Genomic DNA, 18,894 nt, shown 5'->3' on the forward strand with positions numbered 1-18,894 from the left:
AACCCTGACCCTTTATCCTCTCTATCCTCTAACCCTGACCCTTTATCCTCTCTAACCATGGCCCTTTATCCTCTCTATCCTCTAACCCTGACCCTTTATCCTCTCTATCCTCTAACCATGACCCTTTATCCTCGCTATCCTCTAACCCGGACCCTTTATCCTCTCTATCCTCTAACCATGACCCTTTATCCTCTCTATCCTCTAACCATGACCCTTTATCCTCTCTATCCCCTAACCATGACCCTTTATCCTCTCTATCTTCTAACCATGACCCTTTATCCTCTCTATCCTCTAACCATGACCCTTTATCCTCTCTATCCTCTAACCATGACCCTTTATCCTCTCTATCCTCTAACCATGACCCTTTATCCTCTCTATCCTCTAACCATGACCCTTTATCCTCTCTATCCCCTAACCATGACCCTTTATCCTCTCTATCCTCTAACCCTGACCCTTTATCCTCTCTATCCTCTAACCATGACCCTTTATCCTCGCTATCCTCTAACCCGGACCCTTTATCCTCTCTATCCTTTAACCATGACCCTTTATCCTCTCTATCCCCTAACCATGACCCTTTATCCTCTCTATCCTCTAACCATGCCCCTTTATCCTCTCTATCCTCTAACCATGACCCTTTATCCTCTAACCCTGACCCTTTATCCTCTCTATCCTCTAACCATGACCCTTTATCCTCGCTATCCTCTAACCCGGACCCTTTATCCTCTCTATCCTCTAACCATGACCCTTTATCCTCTCTATCCCCTAACCATGACTCTTTATCCTCTCTATCCTCTAACCATGCCCCTTTATCCTCTCTATCCTCTAACCCTGGCCCTTTATCCTCTAACCCTGACCCTTTATCCTCTCTATCCTCTAACCCTGACCCTTTATCCTCTCTAACCATGGCCCTTTATCCTCTCTATCCTCTAACCCTGACCCTTTATCCTCTCTATCCTCTAACCATGACCCTTTATCCTCGCTATCCTCTAACCCGGACCCTTTATCCTCTCTATCCTCTAACCATGACCCTTTATCCTCTCTATCCTCTAACCATGACCCTTTATCCTCTCTATCCTCTAACCCTGACCCTTTATCCTCTAACCCTGACCCTTTATCCTCTCTATCCTCTAACCCTGGCCCTTTATCCTCTCTATCCTCTAACCCTGAACCTTTATCCTCTCTATCCTCTAACCCTGGCCCTTTATCCTCTCTATCCTCTAACCCTGGCCCTTTATCCTCTCTATCCTCTAACCCTGACCATTTATCCTCTCTATCCTCTAACCATGACCCTTTATCCTCTCTATCCTCTAACCCTGACCCTTTATCCTCTCTATCCTCTAACCCTGACCCTTTATCCTCTCTATCCTCTAACCCTGGCCCTTTATCCTCTCTATCCTCTAACCATGACCCTTTATCCTCTCTATCCTCTAACCCTGACCCTTTATCCTCTAACCCTGGCCCTTTATCCTCTCTATCATTTAACCCTGACCCTTTATCCACTCTATCCTCTAACCCTGACCCTTTATTCTCTAACCCTGGCCCTTAATCCTCTAACCCTGACCCTTTATCCTCTCTATCCTCTAACCCTGACCCTTTATCCTCTCTAACCATGGCCCTTTATCCTCTCTATCCTCTAACCCTGACCCTTTATCCTCTCTATCCTCTAACCATGACCCTTTATCCTCGCTATCCTCTAACCCGGACCCTTTATCCTCTCTATCCTCTAACCATGACCCTTTATCCTCTCTATCCTCTAACCATGACCCTTTATCCTCTCTATCCCCTAACCATGACCCTTTATCCTCTCTATCTTCTAACCATGACCCTTTATCCTCTCTATCCTCTAACCATGACCCTTTATCCTCTCTATCCTCTAACCATGACCCTTTATCCTCTCTATCCTCTAACCATGACCCTTTATCCTCTCTATCCTCTAACCATGACCCTTTATCCTCTCTATCCCCTAACCATGACCCTTTATCCTCTCTATCCTCTAACCCTGACCCTTTATCCTCTCTATCCTCTAACCATGACCCTTTATCCTCGCTATCCTCTAACCCGGACCCTTTATCCTCTCTATCCTCTAACCATGACCCTTTATCCTCTCTATCCCCTAACCATGACCCTTTATCCTCTCTATCCCCTAACCATGACCCTTTATCCTCTCTATCCTCTAACCATGACCCTTTATCCTCTAACCATGACCCTTTATCCTCTAACCCTGGCCCTTTATCCTCTAACCCTGACCCTTTATCCTCTCTATCCTCTAACCATGACCCTTTATCCTCTAACCCTGACCCTTTATCCTCTAACCCTGGCCCTTTATCCTCTCTATCCTCTAACCCTGACCCTTTATCCTCTCTATCCTCTAACCCTGACCCTTTATCCTTTAACCCTGACTCTTTATCCACTCTATCCTCTAACCATGGCCCTTTATCCTCTTTAACCTCTAACCCTGACCCTTTATCCTCTAACCCTGACCCTTTATCCTCTCTATCCTCTAACCCTGACCCTTTATCCTCTCTATCCTCTAACCCTGACCCTTTATCCTCTCTATCCTCTAACCGTGACCCTTTATCCTCTAACCATGACCCTTTATCCTTTCTATCCTCTATCCTCTAACCATGACCATTTATCCTCTCTATCCTCTAACCATGACCCTTTATCCTCTCTATCCTCTATCCTCTAACCATGACCCTTTATCCTCTCTATCCTCTAACCATGACCCTTTATCCTCTCTATCCTCTAACCATGACCCTTTATCCTTTCTATCCCCTAACCATGACCCTTTATCCTCTTTATCCTCTAACCATGACCCTTTATCCTCTCTATCCCTTAACCATGACATTTTATCCTCTCTATCCTCTAACCATGACACTTTATCCTCTCTATCCTCTAAACATGACCCTCTATCCTCTAACTAACCATGACCCTCTATCCTCTAACTAACCATGACCCTCTATCCTCCAACTAACCATGAATCTTTATCCTCTCTATCCTCTAACCCTGACACTTTATCCTCTATCCTCTAACCCTGACACTTTATCCTCTCTATCCTCTAACCCTGACCCTTTATCCTCTATCCTCTAACCCTGACACTTTATCCTCTCTATCATCTAACCCTGACCCTTTATCCTCTCTATTCATGACCATTTATCCTCTCTATCCTCTAACCATGACCCTTTATCCTCTAACCCTGACCCTTTATGGGGCGACAGGTAGCCTAGTGGTTAGATTGTTGGGCCAGTAACCAAAAGATTGCTGGATAGAATCCCCGAGCTGACAAGGTAAAAATCTATTGTTCTGCCTCTGAGCAAGGCAGTTAACCCACTGTTCCCCAGGCACCGAAGATGTGGATGTGGATTAAGGCAGCCCCCCACACCTCTCTGATTCAGAGGGGTTGGGTTAAAGACACTGTACTGTACTACTATGGCTGACTCTGTAAAACAACACATTTCACTGTAATGTGAAATCTGTACAAATGTGCGCAACTGCGACATTCAAACGAGGCTGCAAAGAAGACTAATGGGACTTTAGCGACTGTGTTGACTTCAAAATCGGGGGTGTGAACTACGTTTCTACTCAAGCGTTGATCGACATGGTAATGGCTCTATAGTATTGGAGAAAAGTTGAGAAAACTGACCCTCCGTTACATCGTGACGTGTCATACCGTAACGTACAGCACGCATAAAGCAACTATTTCTGTCTTACAATCTCTCTCCACCAGGTGTAGCACTTCTCTCATCCTTTAAAAACAAGAAATGGACAGTAAGGGGGGGGATACCTAGTCATTTTTTGCATCGTCTCTGCAAGCGATCATGACTCTCAAAAGCCACTGTTTACTTCTGAAGATCACTTTAGCACCGCCCTAAAAACCCGATTCAAATTCGACACAAACCTTCAAATAGGTATGTAATGACACATATAAACTCTTTATAGTGTTTTATTTACATTTTAAAGGCGATAAGGTGATAAGTTGGACAGATCGAGTGAAAAAAAGCTGTTTCCCCACATGACATCTCTCCTTCTCACTGTCACGCATTAGTTTCGCTTCCCCACCCGCCATTTTAAAAAGACCCGACGGTGCTCATTGCCTGCTTGAATTATGCAGAAACGGGCAGCGTGATGGTCTCGTCATGGATTTTGTTGGAAAGGGGAGAAATTGTGCTTTACAATGGTATTGACATTACAGTTGATCTGGAAGTATTATGTTTTTTGGGCGCTAAAATAAGGTCAATTGTACAGACCAAGGCGATGTACAAGAGTGAGTTAGTTTACGTTACCTATTCAGTGTATGGGACAATAAAACATGTTTTTATTTTTTATTAACCCTCTCTATACTCTAGCTAACCATGACCCAACACCAGTCTATCAATTCTCTTTACATGACACAACACATCTAAATGTTCTGTATTTCTCCACATGGCTAAGCCTTCCTTGTTAATGACTGACTGACTCCATATGGTTCTGTTCTAAACCCTGAGCTTTGACCTGTGTTCACTGACTGGTTGAGCAAATGGCTAACACGCTAGCAGACTGCAGAGGACTGAAACATTGCTCTTTCTTCCCACTTACCAATGGAACAGCAGATTAGATTGTGTGCGTGTGTGCGTGTGTGTGTATGTATGTGTGTGTGAGTGAGTGTGTGAGTGTCTCACCCTCCCAGGCCTGTTCAGAGCGGTTGGGGGTGTTGCAGTAACCATAAGCCTCTGAGATGGGGTCTGGATCAGGATCCTCTGTGGGGGGGACAGGGATCACTCTCTTCCTGCTCTTCCCCTGGCCCTGAACTTGACCCTGACCCTGGGGGGGGCGCTCCTCACCCATGGGCGTAGTGGGGATTAGGTGCACTGGAGATAGAGGAGAAAGGGGGGGGGGGGGTCAATTCCTCAATGTTCAAGAGATTGTCAGGTAGAGAGAGACTGAATGAAAGAGCAGAGGAGGGATTGAGTGAGAGAGAAGTAGAGAGAGAGAGAGAGAGAGCGAGAGAGAGAGAGAGAGAGGGAGGAAAGTTAGCAAAGAAACAACATCAAAGCAGACCTAACCGTAGTGACAAACACCACTGACATCCATTGCTCAAAGGACTCTCCTGTATAAAGATCTATAACATCTATTAGCCTCAGACCAGTCTTAGACCCAGCCTCCCCTCAGCCCAGTCCTAGCCCCAACCTCAGCCCAGTCTTAGGCCCAGCCTCAGCCCAGTCTTAGGCCCAGCCTCCCTTCAGCCCAGCCTTTGCCCCAGCCCAGCCTCTGCCCTGTCTTAGGCCCAGCCTCAGCCCAGCCTTAGGCCCAGCCTCCCCTCAGCCCAGCCTTTTCCCCAGCCCATCCTCTGCCCAGCCTCCCCTCAGCCCAGCCTTAGCCCAGCCTCCCCTCAGCCCTAGCCAAGCCATCCCTCAGCCCAGCCTCCCCTCAGCCCTAGCCCAGCCTCAGCCCAGCTCATTTACATGTGAACAGCAGCAGAACCCTGTACAGAACCCCTAACCACTACCACAGGGTTGCCTTGACAACCATTAACCTGTGACCCCTGGGCCAGGTGACCCAATGGGGAGAGCGGTGTGGGAACAACTGCAGTTCCATTCAGAAACACAGGATCCTGGGAATACACACACACACACACACACACACACACACACACACACACACACACACACACACACACACACACACACACACACACACACACACACACACACACACACACACACACCTCAGAAACCCTGGTTGTCCTGAAGCCGGGCAGTGGAGTAGGTAAATATTACATCACTTTGCAAAGAGAGGCCCTTTCATTCCTATGACAACCTTTAAATAATCTCTCCCCAACAGACACACACACATACACTTGTACAGGAACATAGAAACACACACACACACATACACACAGGCTCACATAACTCTCGCCCCCTCATACCAAAGCACACACACAGAGTTTCACCAGCTCCTCCCTCCAAGCTCCAGCTGAGATCATAAAGTCAACAGTGTTGCTGGACAGAACTGCTGGGTGTTGGGGATGGCTGGGGAGGTAGGGGATAGTGGTAGGAGGTAAGGGTGGGAGGTAGGGAGTAAGGGTAGGAAGGTAGGGGTAGGAGGTTGGAAGGTATGGGTAGGAGGTAACGGTAGGAGATAGGAAGGTAGGGAGTAGTGAGTAGGAAGATATGGGTAGGAAGTAAGGGAAGGAGATAGGAAGGTAGGAAGATATGGGTAGAATGTAAGGGTAGGAGGTAGGAAGTTAAGGGGTAGTGGGTAGGAAGGTATGGGTAGGATGTAAGGGTAGGAGATAGGAAGGTAGGGAGTAGTGGGTAGGAAGATATGGGTAGGAGGTAGGAAGGTGAGGGGGTAAGATTAGGAGGTAGGAAGGTAGGGAGTAGTGGGTATGATGTAAGGGTAGGAGAAGGGAAGGTAGGGGGTAGGAGGTAAGATTAGGAGGTAGGAAGGTAGGGAGTAGTGGGTAGGAGGTAGGGGTAGGAGGTAACGGTGGGAGGTAGGGAGTAAGGGTAGGAAGGTAGGGGTAGGAGGTTGGAAGGTATGGGTAGGAGGTAACGGTTGGAGATAGGAAGGTAGGGAGTAGTGGGTAGGAAGATATGGCTAGCAGGTAAGATTAGGAGGTAGGAAGGTAGGGAGTAGTGGGTAGGAGGTAGGGGTAGGAGGTAACGGTGGGAGATAGAGCGTAGGGAGTTGGGTTGGACCTCTTTCAGACTTCCTGAACACAGCAGACAGAAAGAGCAGAGGGTTGGAAACTAGGGCTGGAGATAGACGTTGGAGGCAGGGAGTGACCAAACTGGTATTTCACTTCCTGTCATAAAATTGTTACATCATGTTTTTACTATCTTACTAACTAATAACTAACTGACTGTAGAAACACCACAGGCCTAGATCCAGCATTGGTCACACACCACCCTTAGATGATAAAGTTACTGTGGTAAAGTTCCATTGGTTATTAGATTTCTTTAGAAACAGACTACAGAGGAACTAGCCTAAATACAAACCACACTATCTTAAAGTGAGGGTATCCATATTAACCCACACTCCCCATTTGAGAGGTATTTATATGTTGAATGTACCGAGCTGTCTGTTTGAACTACTGGCACACAGCTCAGACACCCATGTATACCCCACAAGACATGCCACCAGAAGTTTCTCCAATGTCCCCAAGTCCAGAACAGACTACGGGAAACACACAGTACACATAGAGCCATGACTACATGGAACTCTATTCCACATCAGGTAACTGATGCAAGCAGTAGAATCCGATTTTAAAAAATAGATAAAAGTACACCTTTGAAGCAACACAAACATAGGCACAGACACATGCATACAAACACAAGATAACATACACACTATACACACACGTACACATGGATTTTGTAATGTAGATATGTGGTTGTAGAGTAGGGGCCTGAGGGCACACACTTAAGGTGTTGTGAATGTATTGTAATGTTTAATAAATTGTATAACTGCCTTCATTTTGCTGGATCGCAGGAAGAGTAGCTAGAGCAGCTAATGGGGATCCATAATAAATACAAATACAAAATTCCACCACGGGGTAAAGCAAAGCCACAGAGTGGAGTGGAAACGGGAAAGACATTTGAAGGTACAAAATTATATAGCATACGTAGAAATCCAATCCTCTGGTAAAACTCTTGGTCATAGATTAAGGTTAGAATGTTACTAGCAAAAGTTCACATCAGTCAGTTAACACCGATCAGTTAGCATCAGTATAGATGGTGAGTTAGCATCAGTATAGATGGTCAGTTAGCATCAGTATATATGGTGAGTTAGCATCAGTATAGACGGTCAGTTAGCATCAGTATAGATGGTGAGTTAGCATCAGTATAGACAGTCAGTTTACATCCGTATAGATGGTGAGTTAGCATCAGTATAGACAGTGAGTTAGCATCAGTATAGACAGTGAGTTAGCATCAGTATAGATGGTGAGTTGGCATCAGTATAGATGGTGAGTTAACATCAGTATAGACGGTCAGTTAGCATCAGTATAGACGGTGAGTTAGCATCAGTATAGATGGTCAGTTAGCATCAGTATAGATGGTCAGTTAGCATCAGTATAGATGGTGAGTTAACATCAGTATAGATGGTGAGTTAGCATCAGTATAGACAGTCAGTTAACATCAATAGAGATGGTCAGTTAGCATCAGTATAGATGGTGAGTTAGCATCAGTATAGATGATCAGTTAGCATCAGTATAGATGGTGAGTTAGCATCAGTATAGACGGTCTGTTAACATCCGTATAGATGGTGAGTTAACATCAGTATAGATGGTGAGTTAGCATCAGTATAGATGGTGAGTTAGCATCAGTATAGACGGTCAGTTAACCTCTAATTCCTCCCAAACCCGGATCCGGGAGCACCCCCATCAGTAAAAAAGCTGACTAGCATAGCCTAGCATAGCGTCACAAGTAAATACTAGCATCTAAATATCATTAAATCACAAGTCCAAGACACCAGATGAAAGATACACATCTTGTGAATCTAGCCATCATTTCTGATTTTTAAAATGTTTTACAGGGAAGACACAATATGTAAATCTATTAGCTAACCACGTTAGCAAAAGACACCACTTTTTTTACTCCACCAGTTTTTTACTCCATCAGTAGCTATCACAAATTCGACCAAATAAAGATATAAATAGCCACTAACCAAGAAACAACTTCATCAGATGACAGTCTGATAACATATTTATTGTATAGCATATGTTTTGTTAGAAAAATGTGCATATTTCAGGTATAAATCATAGTTTACCATTGCAGCCACCATCACAACTCTCACCAAAGCGACTAGAATAACTACAGAGAGCAACGTGTATTACCTAATTACTCATCATAAAACATTTCTTAAAAATACACAGCGTACAGCAAATGAAAGACACAGATCTTGTGAATCCAGCCAATATTTCAGATTTTTTAAGTGTTTTACAGCGAAAACACAATATAGCATTATATTAGCTTACCACAATAGCCAGAAACACAACAGCATTGATTCAAGCCAAAAATAGCGATAACGTATAACCCAGCAAAAGATATACATTTTTTCACTGACCTGCTCAGAATTCTTCAGATGACAGTCCTATAACATCATATTACACAATGCATATAGAGTTTGTTCGAAAATGTGCATATTTAGCGGCACAAATCGTGGTTATACAATGAGAAAAGTAGCCAAGCTGCAAAGAAAATGTCAGGAGAAATCTTGGGAAAGGCACCTATTCTAATCGATAAGTAATCATAAACTTGACTAAAAAATACAGATTGGACAGCAAATGAAAGATAAATTAGTTCTTAATGCAATCGCTGTGTTAGATTTTTAAAATTAATGTTACTGCGCAATACAGCGTGCGCTAAAGCGAGACCGCACTGAAATTCATGGCGGAATTATTCTTTAACATTTCTCAACATAAATACGAATTAACAGCATAAAGACTTCTTACTATTTGACGAGCTTCCATCAGAATCTTGGGCAAGGTGTCCTTTCTCCAGAACAATCGTCTTTTGGTTGAAAGATGTCCTCTTCTCCTGTAGATTTAGCAGCTAAACGCTAGCTATGTACCGGAGAGGTGTCCAACTCGTGGTAGCGCGTGACACAGTAATACCAGAAAATCGCAATGAACTGATATAAACTGCTATAAGTCGGTTTAAATTAACTTCCTTATGATGTCTTTAACACCTATAACGAATAAAAACATGACCGGAAATATCTAAGGCCTATAACCGGAGCGTTCTAGAGAAACAGCCAAATGTCCTCCCTGCGTCAGAGCGAAGTGAAAAATGGCCGGACACTTTGTTCCGAGGTGTTTTATAACCTCCCAGTTCTGCCTAGCAACCCCATTTCAACTCTCACTATTCGCTGACACCCAGGGGAAGACGTATGCAGTGCATCTCAACCAATAGAAGACAGGCAGATTTATAAACAGATCTCAGAACAGCAAGAAGATTTCTGCACTCTCACATCCTCATAGGAAAAATGCTCTAACTCGAGTTCTGTTTCACTCACAGACATAATTCAAACGGTTTTAGAAACTAGAGAGTGTTTTCTATCCAATAGTAATAATAATATGCATATTGTACGAGCAAGAATTGAGTACGAGGCAGTTTAATTTGGGAACGAAATTATTACAAAGTGCAAATAGCACCCCCTATTGCCAAGAGGTTAACATCAATAGAGATGGTCAGTTAGCATCAGTATAGATGGTGAGTTAGCATCAGTATAGATGGTGAGTTAGCATCAGTATAGACGGTCTGTTAACATCAGTATTGACGGTCAGTTAGCATCAGTATAGATGGTGAGTTAGCGTCAGTATAGACGGTCAGTTAGCATAAGTATATATGGTGACTTAGCATCAGTATATATGGTGAGTTAGCTTCAGGATAGATGGTCAGTTAGCATCAGTATAGTTGGTGAGTAAGCATCAGTATAGATGGTGAGTAAGCATCAGTATAGATGGTGAGTTAGCATCAGTATAGATGGTGAGTTAGCATCAGTATAGACGGTCAGTTAACGTCAGTATAGACGGTCAGTTAGCATCAGTATAGATGGTGAGTTAGCATCAGTATAGATGGTCAGTTAGCATCAGTATAGACAGTCAGTTAGCATCAGTATAGACAGTCAGTTAACATCCGTATAGACGATCAGTTAGCATCAGTATAGACTCACCGGTCAGTTAGCATCAGTACAGATGGTCAGTTAGCATCAGTATAGATGGTGAGTTAGCATCAGTATAGATGGTCAGTTAGCATCAGTATAGATGGTGAGTTAGCATCAGTATAGATGGTGAGTTAGCATCAGTATAGATGGTGAGTTAGCATCCGTATAGATGGTGAGTTAGCATCCGTATAGATGGTGAGTTAGCATCAGTATAAATGGTGAGTTAGCATCAGTATAGATGGTGAGTTAGCATCAGTATAGACGGTCAGTTAACATCCGTATAGATGGTGAGTTAACATCCGTATAGATGGTGAGTTAACATCCGTATAGATGGTGAGTTAGCATCAGTATAGATGGTCAGTTAGCATCAGTATAGATGGTGAGTTAGCATCAGTATAGATGGTGAGTTAGCATCAGTATAGATGGTGAGTTAGCATCCGTATAGATGGTGAGTTAGCATCCGTATAGACGGTGAGTTAGCATCAGTACAGACTGTGAGTTAGCATCAGTATAGACGGTCAGTTAGCATCAGTATAGACTCACCGGTCAGTTAGCATCAGTATAGACTCACCGGTCAGTTAGCATCAGTATAGACAGTCAGTTAACATCCATATAGATGGTGAGTTAGCATCAGTATAGACGATCAGTTAGCATCAGTATAGACTCACCGGTCAGTTAGCATCAGTATAGACTCACCGGTCAGTTAGCATCAGTATAGACTCACCGGTCAGTTAGCATCAGTATAGACAGTCAGTTAACATCCATATAGATGGTGAGTTAGCATCAGTATAGACGATCAGTTAGCATCAGTATAGACTCACCGGTCAGTTAGCATCAGTATAGACTCACCGGTAAAGAGGAAGAGGAGGAAGAGGTGTGTGTGAGCGAAGGAGAGCATTCTGAGATCTGCTCACTGGATAGAGGGCCAGACACACACTGGAACACATTCACTGAACTGGTCCCCCTCTCCCCACACACACACTCACCGAAAAACACACACACTGGAACCCATTCACCGAACTGGTCCCCCTCTCCCTGCACACACACTCACCGACAAACACACACACGCCTGCATACTTGGCAGACCCACGGCCCAATTGGAGGCATGCTCACTGCCCTGGTCTGCCACAGTCGCCCACACAAAGGGCCTTTTGTAACAGGCAACAGACTACCTCAGACTAGGAGCACACACACTGAAGAAACACACACACACACACACTGAAGAAACACACACACACACACACTGAAGAAACACACACATACACACACTGAAGAAACACACACATACACACACTGAAGAAACACACACACACTCACGCACACTCACACACACTGAAGAGAAGAAACACACACACAAGCCCAGGGCATCATCGCCAACTCACACACCCGCAAACACACAGTTGTTTACATGCCTGGAGCATGAACACACACACACACACACACACACACACACACACACACACACACACACACACACACACACACACACACACACACACACACACACACACACACACACACACACACACACACACACACACACACACACACATAAACACAGGGTATACTACCAAAGCAATACACATGCAAGCCTAAGGCATCTTCCTACAGTACACACACAACATCAATGGGCCAGGTCTACGCAACAACTAGCTGGCCTTAAGAAACGTACAGCAGGGCCAGTAATTAGGGGAAGAGCAGGTAGTTCTGACTGTATGCATTGGCTGAGAGTTGAAAAAGGTGAGCCTATTACACTGATGAGGGCTTCCTTCCAGCCTTACACCTCAGTGTTTTACACCGCCTGTACTGTGGTAAAGAGTCAGCTGCTACAGTAAACCTTAAACACAGGATGGACCACGACTGCTCTTCCTCCCTCCATCTCTCCCACCAGAAAATTAAAACAGGTCTACAACAATACCACACACTACTGTCACAACCAATACCACACACTACTGTCACGGCCAATACCACACACTACTGTCACGACCAATACCACACACTACTGTCACGGCCAATACCACACACTACTGTCACGACCAATACCACACACTACTGTCACGGCCAATACCACACACTACTGTCACAACCAATACCACACACTACTGTCACGACCAATACCACACACTACTGTCACGGCCAATACCACACACTACTGTCACGACCAATACCACACACTACTGTCACGGCCAATACCACACACTACTGTCACGACCAATACCACACACTACTGTCACGGCCAATACCACACACTACTGTCACAACCAATACCACACACTACTGTCACGGCCAATACCACACACTACTGTCACAACCAATACCACACACTACTGTCACGGCCAATACCACACACTACTGTCACGGCCAATACCACACACTACTGTCACGGCCAATACCACACACTACTGTCACGACCAATACCACACACTACTGTCACGGCCAATACCACACACTACTGTCACAACCAATACCACACACTACTGTCACGACCAATACCACACACTACTGTCACAACCAATACCACACACTACTGTCACAACCAATACCACACACTACTGTCACGGCCAATACCACACACTACTGTCACGGCCAATACCACACACTACTGTCACGACCAATACCACACACTACTGTCACGACCAATACCACACACTACTGTTACGACCAATACCACACACTACTGTCACGACCAATACCACACACTACTGTCACAACCAATACCACACACTACTGTCACGGCCAATACCACACACTACTGTCACGGCCAATACCACACACTACTGTCACGGCCAATACCACACACTACTGTCACGACCAATACCACACACTACTGTCACGGCCAATACCACACACTACTGTCACGGCCAATACCACACACTACTGTCACGACCAATACCACACACTACTGTCACGGCCAATACCACACACTACTGTCACGGCCAATACCACACACTACTGTCACGGCCAATACCACACACTACTGTCACGGCCAATACCACACACTACTGTCACGGCCAATACCACACACTACTGTCACGGCCAATACCACACACTACTGTCACGGCCAATACCACACACTACTGTCACGGCCAATACCACACACTACTGTCACGACCAATACCACACACAAAAGCCGCGGCCCTTGCAGAGCAAGGGGAAACACTACTTCTAGGTTTCAGAGCAAGTGACGTAACTGATTGAAACGCTATTAGCGCGTACCCGCTAACTAGCTAGCCATTTCACATCCGTTACACTCACCCCCCTTTCAACCTCCTCCTTTTTCCGCAGCAACCAGTAATCCGGGTCAACAGCATCAATGTAACAGTATAACTTTAAACCGTCCCCTCGCCCCGACCTCGGGCGCGAACCAGGGACCCTCTGCACACATCAACAACGGTCGCCCACGAAGCATCGTTACCCATCGCTCCACAAAGGCCGCGGCCCTTGCAGAGCAAGGGGAACCACTACTTCAAGGTCTCAAAGCGAGTGACGTCACCGATTGAAACGCTATTAGCGCGCACCACCGCTAACTAGCTAGCCATTTCACATCCGTTACACATGTATGATCTGTCTGTCTGCCTCTACTCCCCGTGGTCTATCAGTCTGTCTGCCTCTACTCCCCGTGGTCTATCTGTCTGTCTGCCTCTACTCCCCGTGGTCTATCTGTCTGTCTGTCTGCCTCTACTGCCCGTGGTCTATCTGTCTGTCTGTCTGCCTCTACTGCCCGTGGTCTATCTGTCTGTCTGCCTCTACTCCCCGTGGTCTATCTGTCTGTCTGCCTCTACTCCCTGTGGTCTATCTGTCTGTCTGCCTCTACTGCCCGTGGTCTATCTGTCTGTCTGCCTCTACTCCCCGTGGTCTATCTGTCTGTCTGCCTCTACTCCCTGTGGTCTATCTGTCTGTCTGCCTCTACTCCCTGTGGTCTATCTGTCTGTCTGCCTCTAATCCCTGTGGTCTGTCTGTCTCCATGTCACTGACTCATAGCTATCCTCCAAAACACGTCGCTGTTAGTTTGGCTTTCGTTCCTGTATTCTCTCTCTCTGCCTATTCCTTTCTCTCCCCTCTCTCTATTTCCTCTAATGTTATATCTCTCTTCATCTCTGTGGATTATTCTCTCCCCTCTCTCTATTTCCTCTGATGTTATATCTCTCTTCATCTCTGTGGATTATTCTCTCCCCCTCTCTCTATTTCCTCTGATGTTATATCTCTCTTCATCTCTGTGGATTATTCTCTCCCCCTCTCTCTATTTCCTCTGATGTTATATCTCTCTTCATCTCTGTGGATTATTCTCTCCCCTCTCTCTATTTCCTCTGATGTTATATCTCTCTTCATCTCTGTGGATTATTCTCTCCCCCTCTCTCTATTTCCTCTGATGTTATATCTCTCTTCATCTCTGTGGATTATTCTCTCCCCCTCTCTCTATTTCCTCTGATGTTATATCTCTCTTCATCTCTGTGGATTATTCTCTCCCCCTCTCTCTATTTCCTCTGATGTTATATCTCTCTTCATCTCTGTGGATTATTCTCTCCCCCTCTCTCTATTTCCTCTGATGTTATATCTCTCTTCATCTCTGTGGATTATTCTCTCCCCCTCTCCATTCTTCTCATTATATACATGTATTTTCCTCCATTTTCCTCTCTCTCTGCTCTCCTTTCGTCTTCTCTTTTATCTTCCCTTCAATTCCTGTAGTCTATATTTTCCTGTATCGCTCTGTTGATGTTATTGCCTCCCCCTCTCTCCTCTTCCATTTCCTCTCCTGTCATCTCTCTCTTTGTCTCTCCTTTCCTCTATTCTATCTCTCTCGCCATATCCCTCCTCCTGTTTTTGTTTCCCTCCTTCTCCGTCCTCTGTTCCGCTAAGCTTCACACCTCTCTTACTGTGGGACTCCCTGTCGCTTGTCAAACAGGTGTCACGCCTCTGCTGCCATGGCGACCCCAGTCCAGATTTCAGAGAGGTCGTAGAGGCAGGCAGAGTGTCAGAGTCATGGCAAACCATCTGTTATTGCCTGTCTGGATCACACACCGTAATCAATCAAGTTTCAGCAAACAAATTGAAATCCACACAAACAAATTCAATACACTGACTTCTTCTCCCAATGTTCAAAATAATCAGAAAGAAAAGAAAGATGGAGTGAGTGAGGGAGGGAAGGAAGGAGGGAGGGAGGGAGGGAGTAAGAGAGGAAAAGTGAGAGAAGTAGCGTAAGAAAGAACAGACCAAAACAGGAAGATAACAGTCAGAGGCTAAAATAGAAAAAGAGAAAGATAACTTAAGCAGAAAACCGATAAGAGAGTGGAGGAGAAAGAAGGATGACAATCAATGGAACATGAAGTGCTGCTGTCCCACTGGGCCTTCCCCTGTAGTAGAGGATAATGACTTGCAGTCTGATGAATAAATTATGACAGCCTCTCTCCAACACACAGACAACCTACAGATCACATGACAGGGAAGGAGAGGACGCTAACACAGACCATACTTTGGTTACATAAATCCCATGTTGCCTCAAGTGATCGAGAAATCAATCAAGAGTCAAGACACATTCTCAATGACAAAGTAAGGGACCCATACGAGCCTAGACACACGCATGCACGCACACACTCAATGGTAACAATTTACAGTGGGATTTCATTCAGCATAATCTTTTATTGCCTTTCGTTTTTGCTAAAGGAGAAGATTAGAGGGCAGGAGCAGAGAATGGTTTTAAGTAGTGCATTAAAGTTACTTCAGCCTACAATCCTCCTCAGACAGACACACACCTCTGCTTTTGAGGGAGATGAGTGATGGCAACAGGGTCACACAGTTCACACATTTTCAATGCAGAGTTAAGACACACTCACAGAATTGCAATCTCTTCTGGCGTCTGTAAAGACTTGAAGCAAGAGAGCAGGGTACAGAGAGAGAGAGAAAGGTACGCACTATACAGCATATTTCATACCCAACATAATCTGGGACTAGGATTTTTCATTCAAATATGGATGTTATTTTTGCAGCTCAATAATATTCTCCAGTCTAGCCTTCTTTCTAATTATGTTATTTCCATATAACAGCGAAAGGACTCTTCCATCCACCCACAGTAAGTGTCTTACGCAACAAATCGACTTGGCCTGTTTCCTTGTATTTATTACCATCGAGGACACAGAATTTTTTTCTATGCACAGGCGAGATTGGGCACAATGGCCATTTTCTACCGACACGTCATTGGGGGAACACTTAAGAGTATCTCAGGGTATCATAGTGGATAGGACTGGTCTATATATAGAATGTCTCTAGAGGACCTGTCTTTGTTTCCATGTAAATGGGTCGCTTGGAGTGGAAAACACTAGTGGTCAGATATAATACACACACACCGTGTGATCATACACAAACACACCTGGATATACACACCAAACGATCACACACAAATTCCAACCACAAATAATGGCAGCTGTAGAGACACTACAATACACTACACAAACACACACACAGTTTACTTACAGAATTGGAGGCTGAGACTCACGATGGCCAGCACCGCCCCCACCACCACCAGGAGGATGAAGCGGTTCCGAGCCAGCATCCTAACAAGTGATTGGTCCGTCTCCCTGTCAGTCAACCACCCACACCTTGCCCCATTCCTGCTGTCTAAATAGGCACAACAAAGACAAGCAACATTATGAAACAAACATGCCTATAACACGCCTCTAAACCAATAGAAGGAAAAACTTTGCTGCACACAATGAACCACACAAATGAACTAAAGAAAGTTGTCAGCGACAGTTTGTAGCATGTTCCACTATACAGCCTGCCTTCTATGAATAGATCTATGAGAGAGCAGGGATGTTGGAACAATCAGGGAGGGGAAAGCAGAAAGAACATGTAAAAAACCCACCATTTACGTCAGTTATACACAACGCAACCCTGCTATTAGACAGACTAAAAATAAGAGCATGGCTAGATGAGGTAAAAATGGTGCCTCAATAATTATCCTCAATCACCTCCCCTCAGAAACGGTCTACATGACTTGAGATGTTCTCTCAAAACATGTTCATGCAAATATGAAACAATTATAAGGTTAATAGTTGGAGAAACTAAACTGTCTCAAAAATGTTTTTGCTTCTCAATGTATAAATGTTATTATATGTAGCTAAACTGTATGCATCATAATGTGGTGAAACTCTTCTGTGGAACTCCTGTAGTGATTAACGTTACTGAAACATTGTAGTAGGCTACCTGCGAGGAGATACTATTTCATGATGATTGCACTAATTAAAACAATGTTGACGCATTGTGACAGCTTGTCTGCTCGTCTCGGCTACAATGCTATGCTGACCAGCTAGCTACAAGGGAAGGGATTATTTGTTAGCTAGCGAACTGGCTATCTAGATAACTTTCATATTGTTATATCGAACACATGCACTATAGTAGCATCAATGCTTCCGGTATAACAGCTAAATTTACAGCTTGTAAAGCTAAATATGTGGTAGTAAACTTGTCGACTTTTTTGCAGAATCGAATGTTTTCGGTGAATTCGTAGCTATCTTAATAACACCGTTATTACAAAACGCCAAGCCTTTGTTTACAATGTACCTACTCAGGACAAACTCGTGGGAAAATGATAAGTAGCTAAACTGCCTAATTAACATATTTGCTGGTCGTTTATTTCGGATCATCTTACCAAGTAGCGAGCCTCAATCAGAACTTGAATCCACCCAGCGCCGTGCCGGCTTTTACTCCTCTGAACTACCTATCCGTGTGGCTGTCCTGGGTCCTGCTTACTTACTGACTCCACTTTGCTGTGCTAACCTCCTACTCTCCTTTTCATATGCAACTGAAACTACTCTACTTTTGTCTCGCATCTCCACTATTCTGGTGTGAAACGTGGAGGATCATCCTGTCATCACCATTATTCTATGGCCATCAACCGATATGATGTTGTGATAAAATAAGTTATTCTAAACGATTGCATCAAAATAGGAATAATTTTGCAGAGAAACAGCTTGAAGGTTATTTTTCCCGGCCCATAGCTCTACGTATACTAGGGCTATAATCAGTCGATGCTTTTGACAGTGGTGGAAAAAGTACCCAAAAGTCATACTGTAGTAAAAGAAAAGATACCTTAATAGAACACGACTCAAGTAAAAGTGAGAGTCACCCAGTAAAATATTACTTGAGTAAAAGTCTAAAAGTGTTTGGTTTTAAATATACTTAAGTATCACAAGTAAAAGTATTAATAATTTCAAAATCCTTATATTATGCAAACCAGACAGCACAATG

General features: G+C 44.4%; 1 protein-coding gene across 1 annotated transcript in view; it reads right to left on the reverse strand.

Moving 5' to 3' along the window:
• The window catches only part of pxylp1 (2-phosphoxylose phosphatase 1), a 31,626-nt gene extending 13,194 nt beyond the window's left edge, over positions 1 to 18,432 (reverse strand). Inside the window, exons 1-3 of the mRNA XM_038961036.1 lie at positions 18,296 to 18,432; positions 17,119 to 17,262; positions 4,659 to 4,847 (exon numbers count right to left, since the gene is read on the reverse strand). Coding sequence (XP_038816964.1) covers positions 4,659 to 4,847; positions 17,119 to 17,197 — 268 coding nt within the window. The 5' untranslated portion in view covers positions 17,198 to 17,262; positions 18,296 to 18,432. The remainder of the gene's footprint in view (positions 1 to 4,658; positions 4,848 to 17,118; positions 17,263 to 18,295) is intronic.
• Between the last annotated feature and the right edge of the window lie 462 nt (positions 18,433 to 18,894).

The sequence above is a fragment of the Salvelinus namaycush genome, chromosome 23 (genome assembly GCF_016432855.1).
Source record: "Salvelinus namaycush isolate Seneca chromosome 23, SaNama_1.0, whole genome shotgun sequence".
Taxonomy (NCBI): domain Eukaryota; kingdom Metazoa; phylum Chordata; class Actinopteri; order Salmoniformes; family Salmonidae; genus Salvelinus; species Salvelinus namaycush.